The 16598-nt window shown below is 36.7% G+C and overlaps 1 protein-coding gene across 1 annotated transcript; it reads right to left on the reverse strand.

Moving 5' to 3' along the window:
• Window positions 1-747: 747 nt before the first annotated feature.
• On the reverse strand, window positions 748-12359 carry LOC140333279 (amine oxidase [copper-containing] 3-like). The gene is made up of 4 exons (XM_072414839.1): window positions 10704-12359; window positions 6696-6981; window positions 4627-4756; window positions 748-1909 (listed from the first exon to the last, which is right to left on the reverse strand). The coding sequence occupies exons 1-4, from the start codon at window positions 12283-12285 to the stop codon at window positions 1622-1624; spliced, it is 2286 nt and encodes a 761-aa protein (XP_072270940.1). The 5' UTR covers window positions 12286-12359; the 3' UTR covers window positions 748-1621.
• Between the last annotated feature and the right edge of the window lie 4239 nt (window positions 12360-16598).

A 16598-nucleotide genomic window follows, 5' to 3' on the forward strand; every position in this document is an offset into this window, starting at 1 on the left:
CGATGGGAGAGTCGGCGGGTTCTGGCATCATGACGTCACTCTCGGGGAAATTTCTTCCTCTTTGAGTGACACACGGCTCCCTGGACATGCGTTGTCCGAAGTCCATATATTTAGTGGTCCGTGATGTCCAAAAGGTTTGGGACCACTGACCTATCAGAAATTAAATGGGTGGTGCTGCACCCTTTTTTTTAAAAAAAAAAAAAATCTTGTAACCTGTGTTGTGGTCAGTAGACAAGTGTTCCGGTGCAGTGACAGTTGATGGAGTTAACCTGCAATCCAAATGTGCAAATATATTGCAACTGTCATGTCTGTCTACTGTCATGTACTTGAAATGGGAATCTGCTGTCCTATGTATGATGCATGCTTTAAATATGTCAGATCTGGAAAAACAATGCCTGTGCCATAAACATTTGCATTTTTCTTTTGCAGCTTCCCAGTGGTACTGATCACCAACATCTTATCTTCAATTACTTTATGTGTACATGTATGCAGGTTGCTTTCCTGATGGATAACAGTGGACCATACCTGCATAATGTTAATTAAAATAGTCATGTAGTATCCATGAGAAAAAGGGACAAATAGTTGATACCATACTTGGGAACCTTAAGAACTTCTGTGTCTGAGTTCTAAGAGTTGGTTTGAGGGTTAGGTAATAGTGCTACCGTACTCTGCTGTTTTAAAGACAAACTGGATGGTTATGGTTCGCTATAGAAGGAAAAACAATAGGCAACCACACAAAACACAGACCACTTTAAAATAGTCTTTAATAGTCATTGTCAACCAAGTCAAGAAAGGCAAATTTCCACCAAACTAAACATTTCACAACTGCAGCAGTGTTGGATCAGTGGAAGGCACAACCAAATCCTTGGATAACTATGGAAAATCTAGAACTGACCAATCCACATGGGCACTGGATAACATATTTGGATCAAAGTACTCTGATCCTTTCTTTTAATTACAAATGTTGAACCATTTACAGAAAATTATCTGTAACAAACTAGACTATTGTATAAGGAGACAGCTGGCCCATGATATAAATCTTGGTGCTTAGTAGTCATGCTTAACAATGGGATTGGCATATGTATACCTAGTATAAGTTTAGTAATACTCTTTATATAAGGAGTATTACATGAGTATAGTATAAATCTAACCCTGATCAATTATTCATAGTACTAAAAGTTAAAGAATAAATGTACTTTATTATGGAAATTAACTGCAACCAAAAACTACATTTAACAAGGTATCTCCATCCTTTTAAAAAGCAGTTTTTACCCCTGCCTGGTGCAGGCTATCCGGTGATTATTGGACCTATTCTTAATTCTGTTTATTAGCCAAGTATATGTAAAGTGTGGTTGGAGCTATACAGGCAAAAGCAGGAACCTGGTAGGTTGATCTCCTTTTTATTAACACATTAACAGAATTCTAGGAATACCTGTAAACACCAAAGGTAATAAACACAATACAAACCACATATAAAAGTACACTTATCCTATGAATAGGGCTGTTATCAATGGTACAAAAAAAATCTAGGTCTTGCATCGATGTTATTTATTTCTGAAATCATCAGCCAAAAGAAAAAAATTTCAAACATGTCCTAAATTCTGAGCATATACCAATTCAATTATAAAATAATATAGGTGTTGTCAAACCCATTATAGGTAAATGGTGGTGGTTTGGGAGCACAAGACGCTTTTTCAGGTATACAAGCTAAGGAATTGGCTTTGCAAGAATTGAGGTCTTCATTAGGTGTAAAATACACAGCATCCTCAGAGTGAACTGATGGGTCTTCATCAAAGTAGTTATAGGGTCGGAGGAAGAACCCCACTCCATTTCCCGCTGTCACTGTATTTGGGATGTCCTCTGCATGTGGGATGTGTAGGAACCCAGTTGTAATCCATGCTACCAAATCCTGCAAAAAAAAATATATATATATATATATATATATAAAAGATTATTTTTATTATGGAAAATGATCCTGGCTCTGCACTATATATGCCTGTAATGTAAATTTCACAACCTATTTTAGCAGGTGGTAGGCAACATTTACTACTGAACTAGGAGAAACAAGCTTTATTTTCGTCTAAGATTAGGGGGGATTTTCTTTTTTTCACAATTTGAGCCTGATAAATCCTGGCATTTTGTAATATGCCCATGCCACTAGGAAAGACAAAACATGAATTGATAGAAAAACCTGTTCATTACAAATATAAGGTAGTCAGCTGACCTCTGTTTTTTGGAACATAATGTTGCTGATCTTAGACTTGACCAACTGAAGCTATACCAGATCATAACACCACCCCCATGAGCTTGGGAACATTTTTAGCCAGGTATTGGATATATCCTTAAATGCCACATATAAAAAAAAAAAAACACAAATGTCTTTCCTTTTCTTCAACTCAGCATGGGATACAAGATAAGCCTTTTACAGCTTGCATTGTGTACTGGTTCAGAATAAGGAAAAGAGAAAGATAAGAACTTTATCTTATATCCTGTGCTGTTTTTGGAATAAATTAAAAATGCAAGAGCTTTATCTTATATCCTGTGCTGATTTGGAAAGGAAGAAAGAAGTTTTTAGTGGACACGGTGAATGACTTGCATTTGACATGTCAAATGAGCTAGCTATATATAGACAAACTTGGGGCAGATGTTACATGGCACAGCCATGTAGTAGCCCAATCATCAAGTGTTTTTTACAATAAGTAATAGGTAAGTTAGAGACAAGGACTGTACATAACTACATACCTGTGGGTCATCTCCAAACACAGGTATGGTATATTTTTCTATTTTATTCTGAATAAATAATAACGAGCTTGGGATAACAACCTTAAACAATGTAGACTATAAACCAATATTAACAAATCTCTGAATATTTTATGTATACTTTATATATTAATTTATGTAAACCTCAACATCTTAATTCTTAATACAACATAAATATCCAGATATTCTTCCTTATAAAAAAAAAGTAGCTTTGTATGTACACTATGGGATAATTTACTAGAAGAAGTTTTAGCTGTCTACTTCTAAAAGTAAATCACTCGGAAATATAATGTTCACATTTTCATAAATGTGATGAAAATTCACCTGACAAAAAATACCACGAAATGCACAAAAACAGGATTTTCTTTGCTGATGATTGGATGGTTGAAGTCAGCAGAGCTTTACCCTATTCAATAAGCAAAGTGAAAATTCCATGGAAGAAAATGTACTTTGCTGAGTGACTTTATTTCTTGTGTAAATAAACTCCTATGTGTTTGGAGGAATTCATACTAAAGCTTGATCAACCCCTAAGGCTGCAATAATTACTAATTAACCATTCGTCCAACTAATGACCATTCGTCCGATAACCGTTAAAAAAAAGTGCACAACGACGCCGATGAATGAGGATTGTCACTGGAAACGAATGACCGCCCCGGCAGATCTGATTGTCCGACGATTGTTCACGATCTATTGTGTGTAAGGTCGTCCAGTGATCGTGAATGGTTCTGCAGTATACTATTGGTAGATTATATTTGAACGATCGTATTGTTACAGCATGTACAGAATTGTGCACAATACGATCGTTCAAAGTAATCGTGCATAATCTTTGATCTGACGTTAGTCATTCGTTTTCTAACGACAATTATTGCACGTGTGTACCCAGCTTAAGTGCACAAAACTGATTATTATTAGAGGGAACAAAAATGTGGTATTTTTTATTTATCCTAAATATATATATTTATATATAGATTTTTTACCCCCGGATTCAACAAACATAAATCAAAAAATTTTTTTAGATTGAATTTAATAGATAATGTGTGAATCAACACATAACGCCAGCCTATCTTCGTAGCTAAAATTTTGCCCAGAAAGAGGACAACTTGCTCCTTTGACACATCCAACTAAATGTGCAAACAGAAATTTAGGTATTGATTTTTTTCGCAAATCAGATCAAGTTTATGTCAGGGTATTTTTTCTCCCCTTTTATCTGGTAAAACCTTGTCAACAGGACTGGAAGTATGAGGGAAATCTCTCTAAAGCTACATACACACGTCCAACAGTTCTCGCCAGACAATCGGCTCAGGGCTGATATCGGGCGAGAATCTGGCGTGTGTACTGCGCCAGTCGTCCATCACCTGAACGACCGACCTGGTGGATCCACGGATGATGGGCAACTAACGATCCTAATGCAAGTGAAGGGGGAGAGCGCGTAGCAGGGTGCCGCTCCATCGCTCTCCTCCCTCTCCATAGAGCAGAACGGTGCTGTATGTACAGCACTCATTCATACATCGTGCAGTGATAGTCATTGGAAAGGATCGTGAAAGATCCTTTCCAATGACTATTACTCCAGGTGTGTATGCGGCTTAAGGGTTCATTCACACCACAACAATGTTGTGCACAGATGTTAAAAGAGTTGCAGTGAAAATGTAAAGCTTAGCACTACTGTAAAAACTAGTGAAAACACTGAAAAGGAATAAAGTATTATAAATGAATATTCATATGTAACATTTTTTTCTCATTTATAATATACATTTTTATTAAAAAGAAAACCAATTTTATTATTTCAATATTAAAATGTAAGCATAATAAATAAATTATTATATAATCCTGTTTAGGATGCATTCACATTATTTGATCAAAACTTACCTGATCTTGAATTTTTTCATTATTAATAAAGTTAGAGAATGTCACAGATGGTGACCATGGATCATTTTGATTGTAGATGCTACTGCTCTGCTGTTCATTGTCTTTGTATTTGGTAACAGCCAGCTTGTACCTAAAAAAACACACAAATCTATAAGTATGTAAACCTTATTTTTTTTTTATTATTACTTTACTAGTGTATTTGACTTAACTCAGTACATAGTCCAGTATTACTTTACCATTTGGTAGACTATACTATACATTAAATGCTTCCGAGTTCAAACCTGTACTTTAATGTTGTACATTGTGCTGTATAAAATATACTCCCCACCATTCATGTATGCTGATTTTATTCATTACATACTATAGACTCCAGCATTTTATACTATATATATATATATATATATATATATATATATATAGGTTACATTACAGTAATCTATAGCATATAGTATAAAATGTTACATAAGAGTACAGTCTTCATGTTGTGCCCCATTGATCCACTGTGTATGTAATAAGGCACATTACATACTACAAATGTTGTACTCTGTAAACTGTGTCAAATATTACATACCCGAGATTGCTGCACTCTAAACATTAGGTTGTATGTTACATACTTCAGACCATTGGTGTGAGGCATCTGTACACACAGTGAGGTGAATGGCTCCACCATGCACACTGTGCTGTATACTTTGGACCAGTGGTCGCCAACCTTTCGGACCTCTCGGACCACTAAATCTGGACTCCTAATGCGAGGGGAGCCGTGAGTCATTTAAGGGGGAAGAACTTTAAGAGGTAAAGAACAGTGATATCATTATGCCAGAACTCACCCACTCTCATATCACAGGCTCAGACCTGCTTGCTAAACATCCTGGGGGGACAGTAGCGCAGGGCTGTAGACGAAACATAGCCCTGCAATACTGTCCCCCCAGGATGTTTACCAAGCAGGTCTGAGCCTGCGATGGGGGAGTGGGTGGGTTGTGTCCTTATGGGAGACAGAGTCGTGGACCACCAAAATGTTCTCGTGGACCACCGATTGGCAACCACTGCTTTAGACAACTGTACTGTGCATATTGTGCTGTATGTTACATACTCCAGACCACTGTACTTTGTATATTCATTTATATGATATTTACTGTAACGTTTCACTCTATAAACTGTGTTAAATGTAACCACGTCTAGATTGCTATGTTTTATACACTGAGCTGTACATTAATTAGGGCAGATAGCTGCACTTTGTGCATTCCGCTGTTTACTATATACTTACCACTGTTCCACTGTATATGCTGTGTTGTACCTTACATACTCTACTCCACTTTATTAGCTCTACTGTACATGACATATTCAACATTGCTCCATCATCCACATTATAACGCATATTACTCCAGACTGCTCCATTGTACATGTTCAGCTATATGCTGCATGCTCAGAACACTAAATTTTGTACCATATTTTGTATGGTATATATTCCAAACCTTTGCACTTTGTACATACCTCTTCAACATTCCACTTTGTATACCTTAAAGCAGTGGTCCCCAAACTTTTGAAGCTCACAGACCACTAAATCTATGGACTGTCACTCAAAGGGGAAGAAACTTCCCCAAGAGTGATGTCACAATGCCAGAACCCGCCCACTCTTCCATTGCGGTCCTGAGCCAACTCGCCCCCTGCGCTGAGCCTGTGATGCATACAGGAAAAATTTGATCTGCGGCTCTGGCCGGTGCCCCCGCCTCCAAGCAGGGTCCTTCTCTTCACCCATTTGGGGGGTGCACTGGCCAGAACCGCGGACCACCACTGGTCTCTGTGCTCTCACGGCCCAGCTGTCAGACGGACCGGGGGTTGGGGACCCCTGCCTTACAGTACACACAGCAAGCTAAACCATTGGCCTTTGTAAGCTCTACAGAACATTGTCTTCAAAATGGACTACTGGAAAAAAAAATGTCCGACCTTTAACTAGATAGTGGTAGCCTAGGATAATTTCACTTGGACAACAATCCAACCATTCCTGTAGATATTCAACAAACACATTTACAGCAAGGCATTTTATTAATCACCACATATTGTACACTTACTTAGCCCAGCTCATTGAATTGTGAATTTTGCTCTTCTCTGGTAGATAGTCCCCTGCAAAGCTCACCATCTGGATCCTATAGCCTCGATTATGGTTCCATTTATTCTTTTGTTTGCTGGCAAACTGAATATATCGTGGCATTGGTCCATGCAAAAGAAATGCTGACTGATCTTCAGTTTCAAGAACTTTCTTGTTAAGCCTCGTTTGTTGTATCTTCCATTCCGGATTCCAAGGAATACTCATTTCCTGAAACTCCATGTCGAGGGCCTCAACAGAATTATTTAATCCTGTAAATAATAATACATATTTTTTTTAAAAATGAGGAAAATTCAGAAACATACAGAGTAGGTTACATGAGATGAGAATACGTGGTTGGTGAAAATTTCTATTGTTCTTTAAAATTGTTCTGCTGACGGCCAGGTTTACTGCATCTGTTACTCTTTTTTTTTCTAGAATCGTTGCCCAATAGTGATAAGCAAAACTGAGAAATGTGTTTTCATGATATTTTCCTGAGAATATGTCTTTTTGTTAAAATACTTTATTTGAAATTCTAACATTTCAAATAAATTGCAAAGCTTTTAAAAGTGGTTTTGTTGCCAAATTTCTAGCGTACCTAAACTCAGAATTTTCACTTTACATAAAAGGGTAGACAATCCTTTTATGTTAAGTAAAAATTTTGTTTGTTTTTTTAGTGCAACACCTTTTTTTTAAAAAAAAAAGGGTGCAGCATCACCCCCTAATGAATGAAAGCACAAAGCCTCCCGGGATACCTACGTCATGCATCCCGGGGGGCCTTTGGGTGCTCCTTCTGCACATTCCCGAGCACCTCAAGCATGCGCAGAATGAGCCCTTTCATCAAAAGGGGAAAAAATACCGATCTCACACATGTGCAGTGAGTTTGGAATTTTTTTTCCCAACTATGTCAACCGATCTCGCACCTGGGTTGGTTGACGTAGTAAGAAGAAGAGGAGAAGATTGCGGTGCCTGGAGCGCTGGCCCAAAGACGGATGCCGGGACGAAGCGGGACCCCGTGGAAGAGAACCCTGGACTGACCAACTACACTGCAGGATTGAAAGTAGGTGGATTTTGTTTTGTTTTGGCCTTTTTTGAGTTGACTTCCTCTTTAAGGTTGGGAGGGTGCAACGACCATGTCTCAAGACTTATTATTTTTGATCTCTCCTCAAACATAAACTTTATTTTTTTTTTTCCAAATCATTATCCCTCTCTCTTATTGTACTGTCAGTGCCATCTTTTTACCTAATTAATTTCATTTTTCCTAATGGTATAGATATGTCCCACTTAGGCACTTTTTGCTCCCTCTCCTTAGCATCATCCACGTATTCTTTCTTCACTTGCTCAAGGTTCTTAATGCCACTAGATTATTGCAATTACAGGCACATCAATGAAATTCTAGGAATACTTATCAGGACATAATAAATAAAAACACCTGGTCCTTAGCAGGTTCTAAAATCATTTAAATATAACCTTGGATGTAAAATACTATACAACATATTGCATGTAATTTATTTAACAAAAATGTAACAAGCAATGTGTGAAAAGTGTATTATATGATTTAATAACTTGTAGAACCACCAACAATAACATAAAATCATTTTCTGCATAATTCATCAGTCTCTCGCATCATTGTGGAGGAATTTTGGCCCACTATTCCTTACAACATTCCTTCAGATCATTAAGGTTTGCAGGCATCTGTTTTAGCACAACTCTTTCAAGGACCTGCCACAGCATTTTATTAGGTTGAGTTCTAAACTTTGACTTTTTAGCCATTTGGTAGTATTTACATATAGTTTACATGAACTCTGGGCAGGTAGAGATTATACAAAGTATTGCAGGTTTGTAATCATTAATACATTACTAAATGAAAGTAGTGTAAACACTTTAAAAGTAATCACATTCGCTCTTAAGGTGCGTACACACTTCCAATTTTTATTGTTCCAATCGAACGACGAACGATCGATTGGGCAAAAAATTGTTCGTAAAAAAGTAACCAACGACGCCGACGAACGAGGAAAGTCGCTGGAAACGAACGACCGGACCGACGGATCGGATTGGACGACGATCGTTGAACATCGTTTGTGTGTACGGTCGTTCGTTGATCGTCCATGTTCAGAGCATGCGTGATGAACGAACGTCCGTTCACTTTCCTGTCATGCACATAGTTCCTCTATCGCTCAAACGATCGTATCTATTGTGTGTACAATATCTACGAACGATCGTGTCGTTAACTCTATGTGCAGGATCGGTGCTATACGATCGGTCGTATATATCGTGCATGAACGTTCGTCGTTCGTTTTCCAACGATAATAATTGGAAGTGTGTACGTAGCTTTAGTCTACTGTATGGGAGAGTTTAAAAGGAGAAAGGGGGAAGCAGTAGAAGAAGCCAGTAAGCTGTGTTAGGGTACAAGGAGAATGCTGATTGGAAGAAAGTTCAGAGTGAGATGTTCTTATCAGTGTGTTGTTTCTTCATTTACTCTCCCACAGTATAAGGGCGAAAGGAGGGGGTCTGTATATAAAAGAAAAGCTACAACAGAGAAAGATTAAGATGCTTTCAATGTTTGGAAGGACTTTGCTAATGTAAATCTCAAAATTCAGAGACAAAGGAAATGTCAAGAGTTTAGCTTTCACATAAACTTGTCTCTATATTGGTTAAATATTACAAATAAGCTTCAAATTTATTTTCCAGGAATTGAGCAGAATTCTATTTTCATGTATCCATAAATATAATAAAAACTGTCATTTATAATGATAGTTTTGTGAAAGTGCATTTGGTTTATGACATAATAACATCTGATGCAATTGTGTGGCATGCATTCAAGGGTAAATGTGGCCAAAAAACATAAAATTATATTTTCTCATTCCAGCCTAGATATCGCCCTGCTAGGCTCAGTTGATATGCTAAGTTAATATTTTGCTTCTTTTCTTTATTTACTTAAAGGCAGGTATACAATTTTAGGGTTAGCTGGTCCAAATCTTACTTTAGAACCGCCAGACTGTCTTCGATTGCTTTTGTGCAACAAACCACCTGAAGCAATTAAACATAATCATGAAAGACTGATAACCATGTTTCTGGCAGTAAAACAATTCACAACAGCAATTCACTATTGTTATTTGTTGCGTGTTTTCTTGGCAGTGATGATGCTACAATTACTTTACAAATGGAAAAACTGACCAGCGTGCAAGAATGGTGCTGAAAAAAGGACTAGAGAAAACTGCTTTTGAAATGTGAGAGTCCGATCTTAAAATTTAGGCTCATTGCTGGTAACAATTAGAAAAGTTTGGAGTTTTAGTGATGCCATTTATTAGGCAAGTTATCAAGGAGAGATCTAAGTCATCACAAAAGCCATGTTTAATAACTTAAGTTTTCAGTTCAAACTTTTTGCAATATATTTATGAAATATAGTTTACAGCAATCTGTTACATCTATTTTTTTAATATAAAACTCACTTTTCTGAGCATGTATCTCAAGGGAGAGGTCATAATTGTATATTTAAAGAGATTATAATTGTTTAGGTGTAGCTGCCCTTGTGTATGCAATCTTTAACACTCCAGCCTTTACTCTATCAACCAGGTAAGCTGATAACAATTTTACATTTTACACACACAATTTTAATTCCTTTTAAACATTAGGATAGGATATCTTAAGAGGTAACTATCTTCTTTTTATCCAATTACATGTTCTAATGCATGTCAGCATGATGCTTGTACTCACTAAATACATCATTTCATCACTCACTTATATCCTTCTGGCAATGGGATAATAAAAATGTAAAGATATCTGTAGATCATTCGATTATGAATCATAACCCCACAAGAAAAAGTAAGCTGCTGAGTGAATGTATTCATATAAGAACAGGAATGCATTGCAAGCTTGTTTCTAATTATCTGCTTACATATATAAGCCAGTAAAATTTTAAATCTTACACTCTCTTTTAAATTATAGCATTACATATTGACTTAAATTATAAGTAGCATAGATGTATTCTTACCTCCAACATCTAAGTCAACCTTGTAATTGATGAAATGTGTGTGAATGGTTCCCAGTGTATGAGGTCCCACTCTGTGTCCATGTTCCACTCCACTTTCCATAAAGAATGATGTGCTTATATATCCTGTTGCAGAGACTTTTGATTCTATAGCTCCATTTTGATAGAATATATAATCAAACACATAGTCATAGTTTCCCAGTGTGGCAATAGTCCTTATGACAAGAACAGTGTTAACCAAGCCTCCATAATAAGAGGAGCCTAGACTTGAAAAGTGACGTCTGAGTGGCATGCCAGAATTGAGTTCAAAGATGCACACAGATCCTTTGTTGAGTACCCCAGTATCAGAATCAAGCAAATAATGGGTGTCTACAAAAGTAGCAAAGTAAGGACAGTCAACACCACGAACCAGTTGGAAGACAGAACGTCCAATGCCAAAGTGTCCATCCATGTACCTTGTTGACATTCCGGTTGGGGCATTGGAACCGTAAATACTAATTGCTTCTTGGACACCAAGCTCATATACGATTCTTTCACCACTGAATTTAATATCATATAATCTGAGTCCTGTATTTACATTTACACCAAATGCAAAACTCCAGTGTTGGAATAACACCTGATTATTTTTTACACTGTAGCGGGCACTTTGTGGTTCATATTGCATTGGCATATCTAACTTTGAAAGTTTTTGGGGCTTCATTGAACCTATGTCATCTTTGAGATGTGGTTTTTGCATTTTAATGGTCTTCAATTTCCCATTTTTATAATTTTCCTCTAAATCAGAAAGTGAATCAAAATACTGACCGTTATAAAATACCTTATCGACTTTCCACTTCTTTAGATCAAAGTTTTTGTGGTTTACTAGTAACTCTAATCCAATAGGGTGTAAGAAAAAACCACTGCCCCGAGTGTTATAGAAAAGACCAAACCAGGTACTCCGATCTCCAGATTGTAATCCCCTTGGAGCACTGGTCAAAGCAGAAAAGAATTCATTATCAGACTCATCATAGCCAAACACCTCCTTGAAGAAATTTTTTGCCTTGGGAAACTCCTTGGAAATCAAAAAACTTCTTATTTGTGTGTATTCATTCCCAATTACAGGTCTACGATGATAGGGAAGTTTACCTTTGTACTTCTTCGCAGTAATATCACTAAAGTTTGCAGGGTTTGGAAGTGGTCCCACAACGTACTCTTTAATTTCTGGCTCCGAATAGCTTCCAAAAAAAACTATCACCAATGCTTCTCTTTTAGGTTTGGGTCCTCCTTTATCCAAATAAACTAAAGCATCTTGTTTTTTGGGTGGTAGGAGCTCCACAGAATATATGCAGTTAGAACCAGGATCTGCTTCCGAGATGTCCACAAAATTTGTTTGAAGGGCTCTCTTTAAATAGCTTACTACTTCATTAATTTCTTCAGGCGTCAGATCCGCAAAGATTAAACTCTTGTCATTGTGCTTTAAAAGCGAAGCTTTTTCATTTGCCAAACCGCAGGATTTCGTTTTTGGATCAAACAAAATGACCAGCACCAAAGCTAAAATTGTTAGAATAGCAAGAATCAAAACTGTTGTTAAAACTTTAACATTCATGTTTAGATGTAGTAAACCAGTTCCACTGCAGAATAGAGTACTTCCAGACTTGGCTTGGCACAAAAAGAAATTTGCTTACTCATTCCCAGCCTATTTAACTATCTGGATAAGAGAAAACTGGAAAACTGCTGAAAGGGAGGGGGAAGGAACTGGATGCTGTAGGAAGGGAGAGCGTGTGATTTGTTTTGAAACCTTTGAAGCCCCCAGAGAACCTCTCATATATTAAGATGATATCCTGTTGTTTTTCCTCTTAAATTTCACATTTTTAGAAGCAATATCGTTTAGTTTTATGAATATTCTTTTTTAACTATTCTGAAAAAATGCGCAAATTTAGCATTACATAAACACTTATATGATTGTATAGTAAGAGCCTATTAAAAACTAATTTTGTGTGATAAAACAAGACATAGGTCATCTAGTGTAAATGCTGCACATATCTTAAACTAGTAACATAGCTTCTGCCATTGTGGTTGGAATAAACAGCAATACTAAGATAATAGGTTTTTTTATACTCCTAATTCTTTATTCAGGAGCAAGGAAAAGTGTCTTGATGTTAACATTTGATTGCCTTTTATGTATAGAGTACAACATGGATATCAGTGTAGTATTTTTTTACTGTATTATTATTATCATTAATATTATTAATAAACAGGATTTATATAGCGCCAACAAATTATGCAGTGCTGTACAATAAATAAGGGTTGCAAATGGCAGACGAATACAGACAGTGACACAGGAAGAAGGGACCCTGCCCCGAAGAGTTTACAATCTAGGAGGTGGGGGAAGTAACACACAATTGGAGCGGAGATGTATATATGAATGTATATATGTATATAGGAAATCACAAACTTGAAAGGTGAAATATATAGTGTGTCAAACCCCACTTATACTTTAGTGTATGTTCCTAAAATTTTCCTAAAAAGTAAGCAATAAAAAAAGCAAATAATTTTTTTTTACATACAAAAATGTATCTGCCAAGTAAAGTAAACAGTAATTGTCAATTCGTACAATACTATAAAGGGTTCCACACAGGGAAACAGTAGAAGGGGACTGCCCCATAAAGTATATCAGGGTTAATGACCACAGCACTATACATATAATCCCCTAATAAATCAGCATTTTAAAAGAAGAGGAGCCAAATGTCTTATCTTCACCCGACATGCTTCGCCTACTGGCTTCCTCAGGGGTATTTATAGAGAGAGCAATCAGCTGATATTTATGATAGTAGCGTTTTCTTATAAACCAAGATTTCAACGAGAGGAATCAAAATAGTAAGGGAGTGAACAGTGCATGTATGTGTTTAAGTGGAAGGCTAGAGCAAAGCCTAAACCAAAAGAAAAAAATAAATCAGTACTAGGCGAGGAGTCAGTGTTCCTGTGTGCCTATGGCGCATGTCCGGATGAGGTAGCAGTCTGTAGTTGGTTTTTAGGCAGATTTGTCAAATTTTTTTGTGCAATAATCTTTTTAATTAGATGAACTAGAACTGAAAAGAATGATCTATGAATTATTTTATGCTATTCTTGAATCTAATTAATATTGTTAATAAAAACTAGTACAACCTTCCTAAAACCACCATTTACTGAATACTGGATGTGCATATTATGTAAAAATAAATGCCTCAAATAAAATGAATATTATTTCCTGTTCATTTCTGTTTGTGTAGAAACCTTCAGTGAATCATTCAGTTACATGGGTTCAGGAATATACAATTAGGTGTGGAGATTTTAGGTGAGATTTTAAAGTATCTGATTCATCATGAATGTGATCTAGATTCATATTTTAGTAATTGAGCCCCTGAAAGTCCTTTTTACCCTTCAAATCATTCCTAGATAAAATATAATCAGAATTCCAAACTAAATCCAGTTGAATATACATGACTGTTCCTACACATGAGACAGCTTGTGCACTTTACCTTTATATACAGTTAATGTCTGATCACCACCACGCAGAACCTAAAAATCAGTCTTTTACAGTTGTTTAGCTGCTGAAATCTCTCCAGATTTACATGAGATTCATTGTTTCACCAAATCAGAGATTGATTTGGAAATAAGAATCTGCACATACTAGGAGTTAACCCAAAAGTATTCATATAAGAGCTTATTTGTGCGTGCGGTTTGTTAATTTAAAGCAGTTGTAGTGAAAAAAATCTTAATGATCTTGCCAAAAGCTTAGACTCTATTATTTCTGGAGGAGCCAAGGGTTATGATTATGAAAAGTTGATGTTCCCTCTGCAAGTGTTACAACCTATCTGCATGAGTATGAAAAACAGTTGAACGAGGTTTATAAAAGAAAAATTGACAAAATGTCCTTCCTGCAACTTACCCTACCCCCCACCTCCACAAACACAGATAAGGTCCTGCAAGGAATAAGGAGACTGAAAAAATGAATATATATATTTATATATATACACACACACATATACATTTTACTCATCTTGTTACACAGTTTGTACATTTGGTTTGGAAGGTAACATTTATCAGAACCTAAGAGCACATCAGTGTATTGAAATATTGTTATTGTTATTGGCATTTATAAAACAGGGAATCTAACATTCCCTCAAACATTCCCTGATGGGAATCAATTAATGCCATTGAAACACATGGACCTGAAAGATGCCCACCATAAAATTTTCTATTTTATGACCAGAGTCTAATGTGTTTTATAATGAAATATAATATATTCACAAAACATAGATGTTAACATAGTATAATAAATATATGTTGTTTCAATCTCAAAAGTGTCAATGATTTTGGTACAATGGTTGTGGGTCTGATAACCTGCTCAGGGCTGATATCAGACAAGAATCGGGCATATGTACAGTGCTTGTCTTCCAAATGACCGTACTGGAGCATCCACGGATAACGAACAATCGTACTGAAAGTGAAGGGGAGAGAGCATAGTGGGGTGCCGCTCTGTCGTTCTCCCCCTCCCCATAGAGCAGAATAGTGCTGTATGTACATTGAAATCTACCTAAAATTTAAGAGGCTTTTTTATAACAGAAAACATCTTATGTTTTAGGCAGGACTCCAGCGTTTTAAATTCCCTGGTCTTTATTACAGCACCTTGAAAGAAGTGTTTATCTGGTAACCTTAGTGATTATAAGTTGAAAAGAAAAGAAAAAACAAAAAAGGGTTTGATTTTTTTGGCCAGTGATGTCAAATATAGTATTCAAAAACAAATGGTGATAACAATATATACACTTACATTTTGCAATATACACAAAATAAATTATATACAGCAGTGCCTTGTCCCATTACACATGATGGGAGGTAAAGGCCAATGTTTAGACAGATAATTCTCTGACTGACTTTTAACCAGTATATATGCTTTAATTCCTACCCATGTATGGTATGGGTGGAGTTAAAGTATGTATATTTTCGGTTTCCAACCCAACGCGTTTCGCCCTTTGGGCTTCTTCAGGGGTATTAACTCAACCCAAGCCCAAAGCATGAAACGGGCTGAGTTAGAAACAGAAAATATATGTATTTCAAAGGTCAGGGTAAGCAGCAGACAAGGAATAGAGATACATGTAGGCATGAACTAGAAAGAGTACCAAAATGCTATGTAACTGGTGCAAAGTCACAGCACCAACTACTAGCAGAGCAGTGGCTAATATAGCCTTTGTACATTAAGGTTGGCCCACCTCTTGAGATGACACATGTGCACAGGAAAGCTGGGTAGCCATGTTTGCTCCCACTATGGCCATCAGGGCACAGCAAGGAACGCATACTGTACTGGCATGGGATCTGGGTGGCCATGATCCTTCAGATTGGGTCAATAAATTTGATTTAGAGAAAAACAACATGCTTGTAGTAAATTTGTGACATGTTCTCACAGACCCCCTCCCCTTCACAACTTTCCCTAGCAGTATTGGTAACAATACAATGTTGCAGGGCTTTGCAATTTATTTGTAAAGTTGGCAAGTTAACTTTGAGAAATGGTGAAACTTGCATTATTTTCAAAAATGCTCTACTTTTGCAAGAAACAACAAAAAAAAATTTTGAGGCAAAATCACCTTTACAAAAAGCACCTAAAATATCCAACAGTTTGTTAATATTCAAGGACATCAGTGCTGCAAGGAGAGAGTCACAGCCACGGAGTCACAGTCTCACTTTATATTACATAGTAGGTTAGGTTGAAAAAAGACCATCAAGTTCAACCACTAGGGAAATAAACATATCTCAGATAAAAAACCCTATAGACATAAATGGTCCAGAGGAAGGCAAAAAAACTCTGGTACAATTTGCTTCAACAGCTTCCCTGGATCAACAGTCACTGTTATCTTTACTTTAAATCCTAATACCCAGTGATAT

Source organism: Pyxicephalus adspersus, chromosome 6 (genome assembly GCF_032062135.1).
Source record: "Pyxicephalus adspersus chromosome 6, UCB_Pads_2.0, whole genome shotgun sequence".
NCBI classification, from domain to species: domain Eukaryota; kingdom Metazoa; phylum Chordata; class Amphibia; order Anura; family Pyxicephalidae; genus Pyxicephalus; species Pyxicephalus adspersus.

Excerpts from the sequence above, each read along its gene's own strand:
- LOC140333279 (XM_072414839.1), bottom strand. The coding sequence starts at position 12,285 with ATGAATGTTAAAGTTTTAACAACAGTTTTGATTCTTGCTATTCTAACA. Across the intron at positions 6,982-10,703 it reads GGTTGACTTAGATGTTGGAG|GATTAAATAATTCTGTTGAG; the intron begins GTAAGAATACAT and ends TATTATTTACAG. Across the intron at positions 1,910-4,626 it reads ATGAAAAAATTCAAGATCAG|GATTTGGTAGCATGGATTAC; the intron begins GTAAGTTTTGAT and ends TTTTTTTTGCAG.